The sequence below is a fragment of the Arvicanthis niloticus genome, chromosome 1, assembly GCF_011762505.2.
Source record: "Arvicanthis niloticus isolate mArvNil1 chromosome 1, mArvNil1.pat.X, whole genome shotgun sequence".
Taxonomy (NCBI): Eukaryota; Metazoa; Chordata; class Mammalia; order Rodentia; family Muridae; genus Arvicanthis; species Arvicanthis niloticus.
The window spans coordinates 17953081-17967878 of NC_047658.1; the positions used below are offsets into that span (position 1 = coordinate 17953081).

Below are 14798 nucleotides of genomic sequence, written 5' to 3' on the forward strand. Positions count from 1 at the left end.
GCAAGTCACAGACTGAAGAAAAAGAAGCATTTTGTTTGTTTGTTTGTTTCCGCTTCTTGACTAGATGTGATGCCACTGGCTGCCTCCTTCGCCTGCTGCCTCAGTTTCCCAGCTACAATCAATCAACTGTACCTTAAACTGTGAGTCAAGATAAACCTTTTCTCCTTTCAGAATTTCATCACAGAAACAAACTAAGACAAGAGGTTTATCTGTGGGGTATCTGAGGCATCTCTCTGGCACTTGGTTGGGTGGTTGGTGTTTGTTGAGTTGTGGCAGCCCATGGCTGGATGAGTAATTACTGAACAGGGCTGGTGTTTGGGGGGCAGGGGTCCTCAAGATGTGTGTACCCTGGTTCCTGGGGCTGCATTTCCTGTAGTGCATTGGGAAACTCCACCATCAGATGGGAACAGCTGACAGGGCCTCGTGTGGCTAAGGAACCTTGGGTAGTTGGGGCAGATCTAACTGCCCCTGGGTCCACATGAAGTGGGAGGCAGAAGGACAACTTTAGTGCAAGGTGAGACAAGAGAGGCAGGGTGTGAACCCTGAGGTACAGGCAGGGAAGGAACTCCCCTCCAGAGCCCAGTAAAACCCCCATTTAAACCATTAAACCACAAACAACCACTGCCTACAAACTCAGCAGGGGAAGAGCCTGGGTTTGGGATCAGTCTTTAACACACATACTCTCTAAGAGGAGGGATAAGAAACATGTTTAAATTTGTAAGAGAGCTGGGTGAGTGCAGGTGCTGGAGCACTGGCCTAGCTAGCAAGAAGCCCTGGGTCCCAGGACATAGTCGCATGGCCCAAAATCCTAGAATTTGGGAGGTAGAGACAAGAGGATCAGAAGTTCAAGGCCATCCTCACCTATACAGCAACTTTGAGGCTATCTTGATCTACATGACACCCTTTAAAAGTGGGGTGGGGACTGGCAGCAAGATGGTGATCAAACACCACATGCTTTTACACCCCACAAGCAAATAAATAAATGTAATTTTTTAAGTTTAAAAATTTGGTTTTTGGTTTTATGATTATGAATGTTTTGTCTGTGCACTTGGTGGGGGCCTGGAGGGCGTAGCCAGACTGTGGTGGAAGGGGCAGCGGTGTTGGGGAAGAGGAAGTGGGTAGGAGGTTTACCCAGCCTTTTTCTTGGGGTTGCTGTGGAAAGTGGGGGAGGGGGACAAAGAGGGAGAAGGGGGTGTGGAATTGAGCCTGCAGTCAGCTCCCCACCTTATCCCAGCACGCTACAATACTCTGTTCTTTCTGCCCATCATCTCTGCTCCAAGCTCCTTCTCTGGGCTTTCCATCCTAAGGTTGCTCCCTTTGCCCCTGGGCTTCTGCTCACCCACTCATGGTCCCTAGAGGTATCTTTTTGCCTCCCCTCACCCCAATCCTCCCCTGTTCACATACCTCACGTTGTAAAGCCCAACCAACTCAGTTTTTAAAGAAACCTCATTTTGTGCAAGACCAGGGGCTAAACTCCAATTCCAGGAAGAAAATCACAAAGTCCACCTGAGCAAACATTCTCTGGCAACCGCCCCCCCACCTCCCCACCCCCGCCCTTAGCAACAGCCGATTGGGCTACAATAGCAGGACCAAGGCAGAGAGAGATAACCTAACACATCCTGCAGAGAATAGATAACCTGGCCATCCTGTTTGTCGGGTGCTGCTGCTCTTGTGTTCGGTTCCTGCAGATTACACCAGAAAATGCAGCTTTAAAAAATGTTAACTTGCTGACCTGAATGGAATTTCCTCAAGTTTAGTGTAACCATAATAAAAACCCTGAACCCCTAGATTCGAGGCTCTCCCTTTGACCTGCTGCGATGGGGATGGTGGGAGACCTTGCTCTAGAGCTCGTAATAATGACCCTTATGTATTTTACATAAGGAATCAGCTCCTCAGTAGTCTTTGGGTACCTGGAATGTGGGCATAACAACATAGCACCCGCAGAACTCTGAGACAAATCCCAGCCTCCTGCCTGACCGTTCACAGAGGCCTCCTTGGTACTGATCTTTGGGTCTTGATCCTGGACCTCCAGGGATGTTGACAGCACCCCACTGGCACACAGGAGACCACGGGGGGGGGGTGCGGATGGGGGTGCTGGTTTCTTCCCTTTTCTCCTTTCTCACTCTTTCTTTCATTATTCTTTTTCTGTATTGCACTGGATATGGAATAGAGAGCTTTGTACACACTATCAGCTTACAGTATTGCTGAGCCACACCCCCAGCCCCTAGACGAAGGGGGTGTGAGGGGGTGTGTGGTCAAGGACTCTATCAGTGAGCCACGCCCCCAGCTGGGTTTTGTTTTTAAAACAACATCGCTAAGTTTCCCAGAATGGCCTTGAACGCAGATTCCTCCTGCCTCTAGGTAGGTGGACCCACAGGCCTGCCCTAGCCAGAGGCCCCATGTTCAAAGGCGGCATCTTCATCCCTGTAGCTGCGCTCCTGACTCACAGTGGGACACGGCCTCAATAACCTTTATAAATGTGGAACCAGAAGTCGGCACATCCTCTTTCCAACTCTTTCTCACAAAACAAGAATAAGAACCAGAATTCATGCCTGGTGCTGGAGGACAACTTGCTGCAGGGTCCCTGGGTCTTGATTTCGAATTTTGCCCGGGCAGTGGGTCTGCCAGCCTTTCTGAACAGCCACAGGATGAGAAAATGCAGGCGCTCTGGGAGCAGCCGTAGGCCCGCACCTGTTCTCAGGGCGGGTTCCACGCTGGGCGGGGAGATGTCAGGGGGCGAAGAGCTCATGACAGCTATTTCCCAACATGGGTGACAGACTGTCTCCTACTGCTGGGAAGATAAAACCAGGCCAGACTGGGGGCTCTGCCTCCCCTGCTGCCTTCCAGGAGACACACACAGGTAGTGATTAAGAGCGAAGCCTCCCTCGGTAAGGAGCTGGCTTCCACGCTGTGTGCCGCAAGCTCCTGGAGCTTCGATCCAGAGGGAGGGAGCATGTGTACCTATTGTGTGCTAGCTAGGTCAGTGCTTGCTCAAAAAGGAAAGGGGGAAGAATGAAGTCACAGACTTTCCAGTAAGTACAGTGACAGACCCTCCGTAAAGCTCAGCCCTTTGGATGATGGATCAGCCCCTCCCCTAGAGTATTAACCCCTTTCTAAGATATTAACTGTTTTTCTAGTTGTTAGGTACTCCCTCTTAAATATTAGTACCACCCCTAAGATATTACTACCCCCAATTGTCCACCCATTTACCTGACAAGTGCCATATGTATTTAATTCAATGTATTAATAGAGTCACACCCATGGAGCCCTGACACCATCACTTCTTTGCTGTGTGACCTTCAGTAAGTAGCTTAATCACTCTGAGCTAAATATTCTCATCTGTGACAAGACCAAGGTGCTCATTCCAGCAGCTTACATGCATACAGATGTCTGCCTGGGACCTGGGATTTAAGGTGATGTGAGCACCTATGAGCAGCGACGTCTGACCGAGGAGTCATATGTAGCTTTAATTTTTTTCAACGTCTATTTTTTTTAAGATTTTATTTATTTTATGTATGTGAGTACACTGTAGCTATATTCAGACACACCAGAAGGGGGCATCAGATCCCATTATAGATGGTTGTGAGCCACCATGTGGTTGCTGGGATTTGAACTCAGGACCTCTAGAAGAGCTGTCGGTGCTCTTAACCTCTGAGCCATCTCTCCAGTCCCTCAACATCTATTTTTAATGATGGTTCTTACATATTTTAACCTCCCTGCTAGTCCACCATACACCAAAGGCCGTGGAGAAGAAAGTATATGGGGGAAGTGGACCTTAGAAATGGCTCTTTGGAGCAACTCCCATCTGTGATGTCAGGAAACCGGCAGTTTAGTTCTCAGGTCAGCGACATCTCAATCCACTCACAGAAAACCTCACAGATATACCAGAAGTCCAGTTCAGTAGAGTCAGGATAGCAAACGCGAATCAGCAGCAGTGGCACACTACCTAGCAGAGTCAGCCAGGCCTCAGCCTCAGCTCAAGACGACAGGATGGACCAGCAGGGATACCAGGAGTTCTTGGCTGTGACTCAGCAAAGTGAAGATAAAGATCAGCGAAGACTCGAGACCAACAAGCACTGCACAGCTAGCTCTACCAGTGAGCCAACCTCGGCCTCTGTTGCTGTCCATCAAGGCCTATTTATACCCTCCAAACATCACCTGTCTTACATGAGTCTTGCCTCAGCACATGTGTCTGTCTCAGCTGACACCACTCTGTCAACAGGGCTGAGTCCCCAGAAGTGTCAAGAAGTCACTAATATACACCAGAAGTTTTTTGTTTTCTCTACAGAGTCCCAACAAATGGTGCTCTATGCAATGCAAGGTGGACCAGTACATCCGTGTCATTAGCAAAGACACAAAATCCTTCATCACATGTCCTTTCACATGCTTGCTTTAGCAGAACATCCTTTCACCTGTGTGCTTCAGCGAAACACTCCATGTATTTGTCCCAGCAAAACACCATCCGATACAACTGACTTTCCAAAGAACCTTTAAGTTTCTACTTCAGTCATCTTCTCATGGGGCTCTCATTAGAGATGCTCTGGTCCACTGCACAGAGGACAGCCCACTGTCCCCAGGGAGGTGTCTGCGATTTCTGCAATCACAGAGGCTAAAGCATCATCAGGAAGCCTGCTTGGGATCCCACTCTCTTTTCCTGAAGAAGTCAGTCTTCATCCAAGACTGGGTGGCTTCCCCATGGAACTGGGGAATTGGGAACAGTGGAAACTGGGGGAGTGGGAACAGGAAAACTGGGGGAGTAAGAACAATGGGAACTGGGGGAGTGGAAACAATGGGAACTGGGGGAGTGGGAACAATGGGAACTGAGGGAGTGGGAACAGTGGGAACTGGGGGAGTGGGAACAATGGGAACTGAGGGAGTGGGAACAATGGGAACTGGGGGAGAGAACAATGGGGACTGAGGGAGTGGGAACAATGGGGACTAAGGGAGTGGGAACAATGGGAACTGGGGGAGTGGGAACAATGGGAACTGGGGGAGTGGGAACAATGGGGACTGGGGGAGTGGGAACAATGGGAACTGGGGGGGTGGGAACAATGGGAACTGGGGGAGTGGGAACAATGGGGACTGAGGAAGTGGGAACAATGGGAACTGGGGGGGTGGGAACAATGGGAACTGGGGGAATGGGAACAATGGGGACTGGGGGAGTGGGAACAATGGGAACTGGGGGAGTGGGAACAATGGGAACTGGGGGAGTGGGAACAGTGGGAACTGAGGGAATGGGAACAATGGGAACTGGGGGAATGGGAACAATGGGGACTGGGGTAGTGGGAACAGTGGGGACTGGGGGAATGGGAACTGGAGGAAGTGAGGGAGTAGGAACTGAGGGAACTGAGAGAGTGGGAACAGTGGAAACTGGGGGAGTAGGAACAGTGGGAACTGGGAGAATGGGAATTGAAGGAGTGGGAACAGTGGAAACTGAAGGAGTGGGAACTGGGGGAAGTGAAGAAGTGGGAACTGGAACTGAGGGAGTGGTGGGAACCAAGAGAGTAGGAAGAATGGAAACCATGGAAACTGTGGGAATGAGAAACCCTGGGAATGGGCTTGTGGGTGTGGAACCATACTGGACTCACCCTGTGATCTAGTTCCCAGGAGCTACCTCACAGCAGTCTTGTCTCCCAGGCTTACTATTTAAAAAATATTCTCCTCCATCCACATCCACGCTCCCTTTCAACTTTGGTGCATGTATTTCAAGCCCCGAGAGACAGAGAGACAGGAGGAATGGTGGGGTATGGTGGGGCAAACTTGATCCCAGCTCTTCATAGGTAGAGGAAGGTCAGCGATTCAAAGCCAGCCACAACCACATAATGAGGTTGAGGCTAGCCTGGACTACATGAGACCCTGTCCTAAGAAAAGAGAAATGAAGACAGAAAGGAGGCATGCCAGCATGAATGAGTAATTCCTGCACCCACCAAGGGGCCATCTTCTCAGAAGGCCTCTGCTCCCTCCTTAGCCTTTGTCAACTTTTCCGGCGTTTATTTTGTGATTCTGTCTCTTGCTTCTTTGTAGGGGTAAATCTCCAACCCAAATAGAACCAAAGAGAACACAACTCAGTAATTATGAATACAAACTGCACACCTAGATTGGGCAGATTTACCACTACCCTGTTCTATTCCCCATCCATGAGATCCCTTATAACTTGCGTTTTTTCCAGGACACGCCCTTCTCCTCCATCGTCCTTCCACCTCTCTCTCCTCCGATCGTCCTCCCACCTCCTCCTCTCTTTCTCCCCACCCCTTCCTCTCTTTCTCCCCTCCCCTTCCTCCTCTACTGCCTAATCACTGAGCTCCGCTGCAAATACAATGTAGCAGAATAAATATCCTGCTACACTTCTTGAACACCATTTGCTAATTTTTTTTGGACCTTGTTTTCTCCTTGTAGTTAAAATTTAAATGTACAGATCTTCCTCTGAGTATGACATTGAGGTTTCTGAATGAAGTGTGGCTTCTATTTGTCTGTTCCTAGAGCACAGGAATTCTTTCTAAGGGTGTTCTGCAATGTCCAAGGAGGTTAGAGTTCTCTTTCTTTCAAAAACAAATTTTTACTTTTATGTGTAAATTTTAAAAACTATCATGGTATTTTGCCTGTGTAAGACCCTCAAGGCATACAAATGGCCAGGCCCCACACCTGAGGACACCCAACAACTAGACCCTGCCCCCCAGAATACTCTAGCAGCTTGACCCAGCCCCTAGAGATGTAGGAAGACAAGCTCCACCCTATCCCAGGCCACCCTAGAAAGCTCCACCCCCAAAAGCCCTACATAAAGCCTGCCTCCATCTTCTATGAGGTTTGTTGTATGATGTGACTTTGTCCTCCTGACTGCCAGGGTACTTTTTCCTTCAGAGCTGTTAGCACTTACATTGCCCGCATGTGTGTCTGTCTGTGTACACAGTGCCCTCAGAAACCAGAAGAGGGTGTTGAGTGACCCTGGAATTGGAGTTACAGATGGTTGTAAACTGTCTTATGGGAGCTTGGGGTCAAACTGGAGTCATCTGGAAAAGCAGCCAATAGCTTTTTTTTTTTTTTTTTTTCTCGAGACAGGGTTTCTCTGTGTAGCTTTGGCTGTCCTGGAACTCACTCTGTAGACCAGGCTGGCCTCTGCCTCCCAAGTGCTGGGATTAAAGGCATGTGCCACCACCGCCTGGCGCAGCCAATAACTCTTAACCACTACACTGCCTCTTCTCTCCAACCCCCCTTCCTTCCTTTCTTCCTTCCTTCCTTCCTTCCTTCCTTCCTTCCTTCCTTGTTTAATTGTGTGAAGTGTGTGTATCTGTCAGGGGATGGAAGGGGTTGAGTGCAGTGCCTTCAGAGGTTAGAAGAGGGCATCAGAACTCCTGAAGCTGGAGTTTGAGACAGCAGTGAGCCTCCTGGTGTAGACACTGAGAATGATATTATGGTTATTCAGAGGAAATCCTTGTTCTCAGGGGATGGGGCTGGAAAGCTGACGGGTAAATGATCATGACAGATAATGGGTCATGATCCACACTTACAAGGGCTTTCTGGAGCTTCAAGACATTCCCTGTAACAGCGGATCTTGTTATCTTGTTTACTTTTTTTCCCCGATTCTTCTTCATTTGTTTTGCTTTTTGTTTAAGTTTTTTAATTAGCAGGCATTAATTGTAGATTTGGTACAGCACGGTCTTCCATGTTTATCACGTAATGTTTAATCACGCTTATTCCCCTTTCTCTCTCTTATCCCCTCCATACCTACTGAATTCTTTCCTTTTCCCCACAGTCACTGTCATGTGGCATTATTCCTGGGGAGACATAAACATCTACTTACCTGGAATAGGGAACTGACCACAGAACAAAGAACAGATGCCTCCAAAGTCCGTCTTGGTGAACCAGTGAGTTTTATTAGGGTTACTTACAGGAGCAGAAATGACTCAAAGATAGCCGACTTTAACCAAAGCCCATCTTAGCACCAGCAGGCCACACTCACAAAAAGCCAAAAACAAAAAACAAAACCCAAAAAACAAAAACAAACAAACAAACAAACAAACAAACAAAAAATACAGGACCCTGCACAGCCTGCAGACAGCTCAACAGCTTAAAGGTTCTTTCCCAGACAGTTCAGTTGGTCTGAAAGTGACCCTCAGCAGTCTTTACTGCTTCTGTATGCATGGGGAGGAAGAGGCCTAGTGAGTCTGCTCAATTTCAGGGACTTTCTGAAGACTTTGAGTTGTTTATTACTTTCTAGATTAAGGAGCCAGCCTCCAAGATAAAGGTTTTTAATCTTTGCTACACAGGAGTCCCCTGTGGTTAATCTTGGTTGTCAACTTGACCGCATCTGGAATCAACTAATCGGCACACCTGGAAGGGGGTTTCTTGATTACATTCATGGATATGGGTAGACCGACCCTCAATGTGGACAGCACCCTCCAGTGGCCGTCCAGACACAGGAGGTCTTGGGGGAAAGCTTTTGCTTTTTGCCTGCTTGCCTTTGTGTCTCTCTGACAAAGTTAAATTCATCAACTCTGCTGCTGCTGCCTCCATCACCCTTCCCTGACCTCAGAGCTCAGTCTCTTCTGTCTTCCAATGTGGACTGAAAACCAGTGGCTCACCCAGAATCCTCAAGGCCTTTAGCATCAGCTTGGAACTCTTGAGGCATCCCAGCCTCATGGACTGAACAGCCACTGGTTCTCAAGTCTCTTTATTGTGAAGACAGCCATTGTTGGGCTGTCCGGGCCACATCATGAAAGTCAGTTTAGTCACTCCTTCCAGTGTGTGTTCTCTCTGTCAGATTTGCTCCTCTAGAGAACCCTGACTAACCCACGGCTTCTATGGTAATGTCTTTTTGTGTGTGACCAAATGAGTTAAACTGGGATTGCTCACAGAGGCCTGAGAAGCTTTTCAGTGGCCATACCACTGGAGAAAATGTCTCCGTCCCCTAGCAACCAGTACCTGCCTATAGATCCTCAGGAAGCAGCATGGCCTCATGAGCCTTTCCCAAGTTTTTGCTTTTCTTTTCAGACAGAGATATTCTTACAATATAAGCGTAGGCTGGCCTGTGATTCTCCCATAACTGATTTATATCTGGGTCCCCATTGCTACCCAGCTTAGGACCCATGCCAGCAGGCAGCTTCAGTACAGGTTTTTGTGGTAGAACTTACCCTGGAGGCTGAGAGATGTGCTTAGTAAGATTTGAACTGGTGTTCTCCACCAAAGACAGCCCAGACCTCAAGGCTGAAAGAGCACTGGACAAGGAGTCTGGCATGCCTTCATCTCAATCCACTAGGCCTTCTGTGGTCTGGAACAGATTGCTATGTATTCAAGGCTGGTCTTGAACTTGCAACCCTCCCTCATCAGCCTCCCTGGTGCTGTAATTACAGTTGTACCAGCACACCAAGGAGGGAAGAAGTACTTATGGGATAGACTAATTAAGGGCTGCTTAGGGTTTCAGTTGGTGGAGAACCTGATTCCAACTGGGTAGTAGAAACATCTTCTATCTTGATTTATGCCTAGTCCTGAGCCAGTGTGATGGCAGCCCCCACCCAAAAGTGCTTGCTGCCTTGAGTTAGATTTCCCAAGACCCACATGGTAGTAGGAGAGAGTCAACCCCAGAAAGTTGTTCTCTGACTTCTACATGCATACCATAGCATGTACATGTGCGCATGCACACACACACACACACACACACACACACACACACACAGAGGCATATACACAAAGCAACCATATGGGAGACTAGAAACTCTATGGCTTAGTCATTGTGCTCATCCCAGTCAACAGCCAGCTACTCCTCAGAACACAGCATGAGAGAGTTCAACCATGATGAGAAAAACACTCAGTTGATCCCAGCCCAGACTACTGAGCTGCAGAAACCATGAAAGGTTTTCTGGTTTTTAGATTTACTTATTTAACATGTGTGATGGTTTGTATATGCTTGGTCCAGGGAGTACCACTATTAGGGAGTGTGGCCTTGTTGGAGGAAATGTGTCACTGTGGGGGTGGGCTTTGAGACCCTCATCCTAGATGCTTAGAAGCCAGTATTCTCCTGTTTGTCTTCGGACCAAGATGTAGAAGTCTCAGCTCTTCTTACACCATGCCTGCCTGGATGCTGCCATGCTCCTGTCTTGATGATAATGGACTGGACCTCTGAACCTGTAAGCCAGCCCTAATTAAATGTTGTCCTTATAAGACTTGCCTTGGTCATGGTGTCTCTTTACAGCAGCAAAACCCTAAGACAACATGCATGAGTTGCAGAGATGACTAAGATTGGTTCTAGCAGAGATCAGAAGAGGGTGTCGGATGCTCTGCAACCAGAAGTATGGATAGTTGTACATTAGCATATGGGCGCTGGGAATAACAATTGGATCCACTGTAAGAGCAACCAGTGCCCTTACCCACTGAGCCATCTCTCTAGCTCCATGTGGGTTTTGTTTTTTAAATGCCTTTGAACTTGAAAGGGGATGTTCATCAAATAGTAAAAAATGGCTAATACATTCCATTTCTAGTCAAACTAAGGAAGAGTGGACAGAGCACTTACTTTAAGGAGGTTACATTGCATACTTAACAGACTATTGCCCAGATTTCAGTCACATAGCTATATATAGTTGCAAAAGATACTGGGAAATGTAGTCTTGTTTTCACTGTTCACCATTTGGGAAATAGATACTGATACCAATGCTAGGCTTTTGAGGATGGATTGCTGGAAGGACTTCTTAGAAGTAGAAGCATGTCTCAGAAATTAATGTATTTGTTTACAGACTATGAAGGTGGACTTGTAGTCTGAACTGTACTGTTTCCACCCTCTGATGGAGTATTGGCCTCAGGAACAGGATGACTGATAAAACCTTCTTCCCCAAACACTCTAACCAGGGCAGAAGATAGAGACTGGAAAATTTTCTGCTGGAAATCTCTGCCGATGAAGACATAGAGGAAGGGGTTGAGGCAGCTGTTGAAGCAGCCCAAGGCAAAGGTAGCCCATGTGATGAGCTCCATCTTGGGGTAGTGGGGCTGATGCAGAGATGTCAGAAGAATTGACTTTACCAAGATCACCACGTTAAAGGGGAACCAGAAGATGAAGAAGGCACTTACAACCACCAGCAGCAGTCTCTTGGGCCGCCTTGCATGCACCCAGCCCTTCATCTGGAGCCTGGACCAGATGCAGTAGGCACAGGTGCCGATGACAGTCAGGGGTACTAGGAAGCCAAGCAGGAAGTGAGTGATGGCTATTGCCATCTGTCCCTTAGCAACTGTTGCACTCCAATCCTGCCTCGTCTCTTTCTCTGAATTGAAGTCAAAGTAGCAGTATCCACAGCCGTGTAGTTTTCCAGTGGTTCGGTACATCAAGTATGGAGAACAGGCAGCAGCCGCCAGCAGCCACACCGTGATGGACAGCCATGTGGCTCGCTGCACCGTTCTGTGGTTTCTGGCCCACAGAGGGTACAGGACCAAGATGCAGCGATCCACAGAGATGAGGACCAGCAAATAGATGCTGGCAAAGAAGGTGAGGACCTGAAAGGCCACGTAGAGTTTACAGACCAAGTTGGCAGATGGCCACCAGCCATAGACTATGATATATATGGAAATGGGCACAGACAGGAGGACAGTAAAGTCAGCCAGGGCCAGGTTGAAGAACCAGATCATGGTGACAGTGCGGGCCATGCGGAATGCAGCCAACCACAGCACCAGTCCATTCCCCAGGACACCAGCAACACAGGACACACACAGGACAGTGATGGTGAGCTGGCGGAGATACCACACCTCCACGGGCTGGCATTGGAGATCAGCCATCTTGAAGAAGAAGAACCACATGTCAGAGCCACCAATGACATCTCACTAGAGTCCATGACCCTCCCCGAGACAAAGCCATTAATGTCTTCAAATTGTATGTGTAGGGGTGAGGGTGAGGGGTTCCTGCCTTGTAGGCAAGGTCTCTACCACACAGCCACACCCAAGCCCCTCATTGGAGGATTCTAGGCAATAAGGCACAAGAAATTAATAGCCAGTGGATCATAGTAGGATTCTGAAATGGCGAAAATAACTAAGTGGAAATTTGAAAAGCTCAAAAAAAAAAAAAAAAAACCCAATTGGAATTGTTTATATTTTACAGATTGGGGATGAAATGAATGAATTTGAAGACAAATCAATAGAAATGATCCAACCGAAGGAAGAGAAACCATGAAAGAAAAGCAAGTAGAGTCTCAGGACATACACATGTTATTCTAGCTTCTCGGGGGGCTGAGTCAGGAGAGTCCCAGGTAAAGATCTGCCTGACCTGCAGAATGAAGTTAAGGCCAGGCCAGCCCGGGAAACTTGGTGAGACCTGTGTCAAGGTAGACTGTGGGTACAAAGCAGGAGTTTAGGTCAGGAGCTGCCCCTGCCTAGGACATCCCACTGAAGGACAGGGGTGTGATTCAAGTGTACCCTAGAATCCGCCAGTAGGGGCTGGGGTGTGGCTCAGCCGTAGAGGGCTTGTTTGAGGCCTTAAAGTTCAATTCCCCAGAACAACGACAAAACAAACCATAAGTAAACAAATAATAAATGAACAAATAAACAAGAGGACTAGGTATTCTAAAAGCATGTGCATCCAGGTGTGGTGCACATTTCTAATTCTGGATTCCAGATTGGGAGGTGTAGGATTAAAAGGCATAGTGTTTTAAGGCTAACCTTCTGATGGAGTGTGCATGTCTAGAAATACTGCCCTCAAATTTACTAAATGAAGTGGAAGCCAGGAATTTACAAATACACGTATCAACTCCCAGTCTGAAAGGAGCTGTGGCACTGGGGCAGAACAAGTATGTCACCGAAGGTTGCACCGTGCCAGGTGAGGAGCGGGCTATAGACAGAATGGAGAGACACACGGTTGGTGAAGTGTTTGCTGCCAGTTATGGGAACCTGAGGTTAGTCTCTGACACCCACACAAGAGCCTTGACTTGGCACTGCATGTTTCTAATACCACTGGTGGGAGACAGAGACAGGAGGATCCCTGGGACTCACTGGGCAGACACTCTAGCCAACTCAATCCCAGGACAATGAGAGAGCCTGTGTGAAAGTCAGGCATCTAAGCAGGGATGGCCAACGTCACCCTTGACTCTGATTCTGCAGAGGAGTGAACCCCACCCAGTCTTTGGAGACATTAAACAAACATTTTCTCACTAAGTCCCAAGTCCTTGTTTTTGTTTTGTTTTGTTATTTTTTTTTTTTAAGATTACGTCTTCTATGCTCAAACTAGCAATCCTCCTGTCTCAGCTTCCTGGGTGCTAGAACTATAAGCATAAGCCATAACACCATACCTTGTGTGATTTCCTCACTCACATCTGCTTTCTCTTCCCCACTCCTCACCCCCTGAACTCTCCAAATCCGTGCAGCACACCCAGATCTTATCACATACCTTATGATGCTTGGAATGGAGGACCAGTGTCACATTGGGAGCTCTGTCTCTGATGTCTGTCTGTCTGATCAGCCTAGGCTGAGGCCCAGGGCAGGAGTGGTGTAGAGCAGGAAGCAGTTCATAAGGAGCAGATTAGTTCCAGGAAAACATGTTGAGCAAGTATTAGGGTGACTCCAAAGATCAGTATCAAGACTGAAAAGCATGACATTCAATGTAGGGCCTGCTGGGCTCAGAAGCTTGCATCTTGGGGTCTGAGCTACCTTCCAGGCACATTATGGGTTTCTTGGCTCTTCCCCTCTACCATAAAATGTGCAAAGGACTAGATGAGTGTCTGTCACAAAGTAGGTGTGCAATTAAATGCAGCTGGCTCTTCTTATTAAAGATACTTGTGTGTGGGGGCGGGGAGGGGGTCTGAAGAGATGGCTCAGCAGTTAAGAGTGCTTGCTGTTCATACCAAGGAGCCTGGTTTAGTTCTTAGCTCACAACAACTTATAACCCCAGCTTCAGGGGCTCCAGTGCTCTCTTCTGGGCTCTGTGGACACTGCACTCGTGCACATACCCACACACAGACTCACACACATACACGTAATTAAAATAAAAGCCCACCATAACTAGAGGTGGTGGTGGTGGTGCACACCTTTAATTCCAGCACTTTAGAGGCAGAGGCGGGGGGATCTTTGAGTTTGAGACCAGCCTGGTCTACAGAGTGAGTTCCAGGCAAAAAATGTAAACGGCCTATCGAGACAAACAGAAGTCATTTATGTTTTATACACACCTTCTACAGGGAGCCTGTTGGGTTAGGTCATAGCTCTCACAAGGATGTGGAGACTGTGACCCTCCCTTCAAGACAGGCGAAGAACTTTGCTCTGTGTTGCACCAGTGCTCACAAAGCTTGGGTTTTGAACAGTGTGGGTTCCAATTTGGGGATTGGGAATACCCTATAACTAAAACATCCTCAGAGTGCATCCATTGTGGCCGGAAGGGTGGTGCACTCTTACTTGCATTCAGGAAGATAATGCGGAAGAACCACAGCCTCAAGGCCAGCATAGACTACGTGGTGAGGCCATGTCTTAAAAACATAAAAAAAGGAAACTGGGGCGATGCCTCGGTGGATAAGAGAGCTTGGTTTGCAATCAAGAGGACTGGAGTTTAAACCCACCACTCCTGTGTGAAAGGCAGGCATAGCCAAACATGCATGTGTGACCCCAACACTGGACTAAGGAGAAAGGCAGAACAACCAGTGAGGGGCAGGGGGCGTGGCTCAGTGGTAGAGCTCCCACCTAGAATGACTCACTGAGGAGCAGGGGGCGTGGCTGACATGCCCACCCTTCATCGCTCAGGGAGGAGCAGCGCATGGCATGCTTACTCTCGTTTTTTTTTTTTTTTTTTTTTTTTCTTCAGGTTTTTGAAAATTCATTCTGAGAAACCAAGTTTACTACAAGGA

The 14798-nt window shown here is 48.0% G+C and overlaps 1 protein-coding gene across 1 annotated transcript; it reads right to left on the reverse strand.

Moving 5' to 3' along the window:
- Nucleotides 1-7909: 7909 nt before the first annotated feature.
- Nucleotides 7910-13496, reverse strand: Gpr32 (G protein-coupled receptor 32). Its single transcript, XM_076933148.1, has 2 exons — nucleotides 13355-13496; nucleotides 7910-11754 (listed from the first exon to the last, which is right to left on the reverse strand). Exon 2 carries the CDS (start codon nucleotides 11752-11754, stop codon nucleotides 10726-10728), a length of 1029 nt encoding a protein of 342 aa, XP_076789263.1. The 5' UTR covers nucleotides 13355-13496; the 3' UTR covers nucleotides 7910-10725.
- Between the last annotated feature and the right edge of the window lie 1302 nt (nucleotides 13497-14798).

Coding starts and splice junctions, on each gene's coding strand:
- Gpr32 (XM_076933148.1), bottom strand. CDS start 11,754: ATGGCTGATCTCCAATGCCAGCCCGTGGAGGTGTGGTATCTCCGCCAG.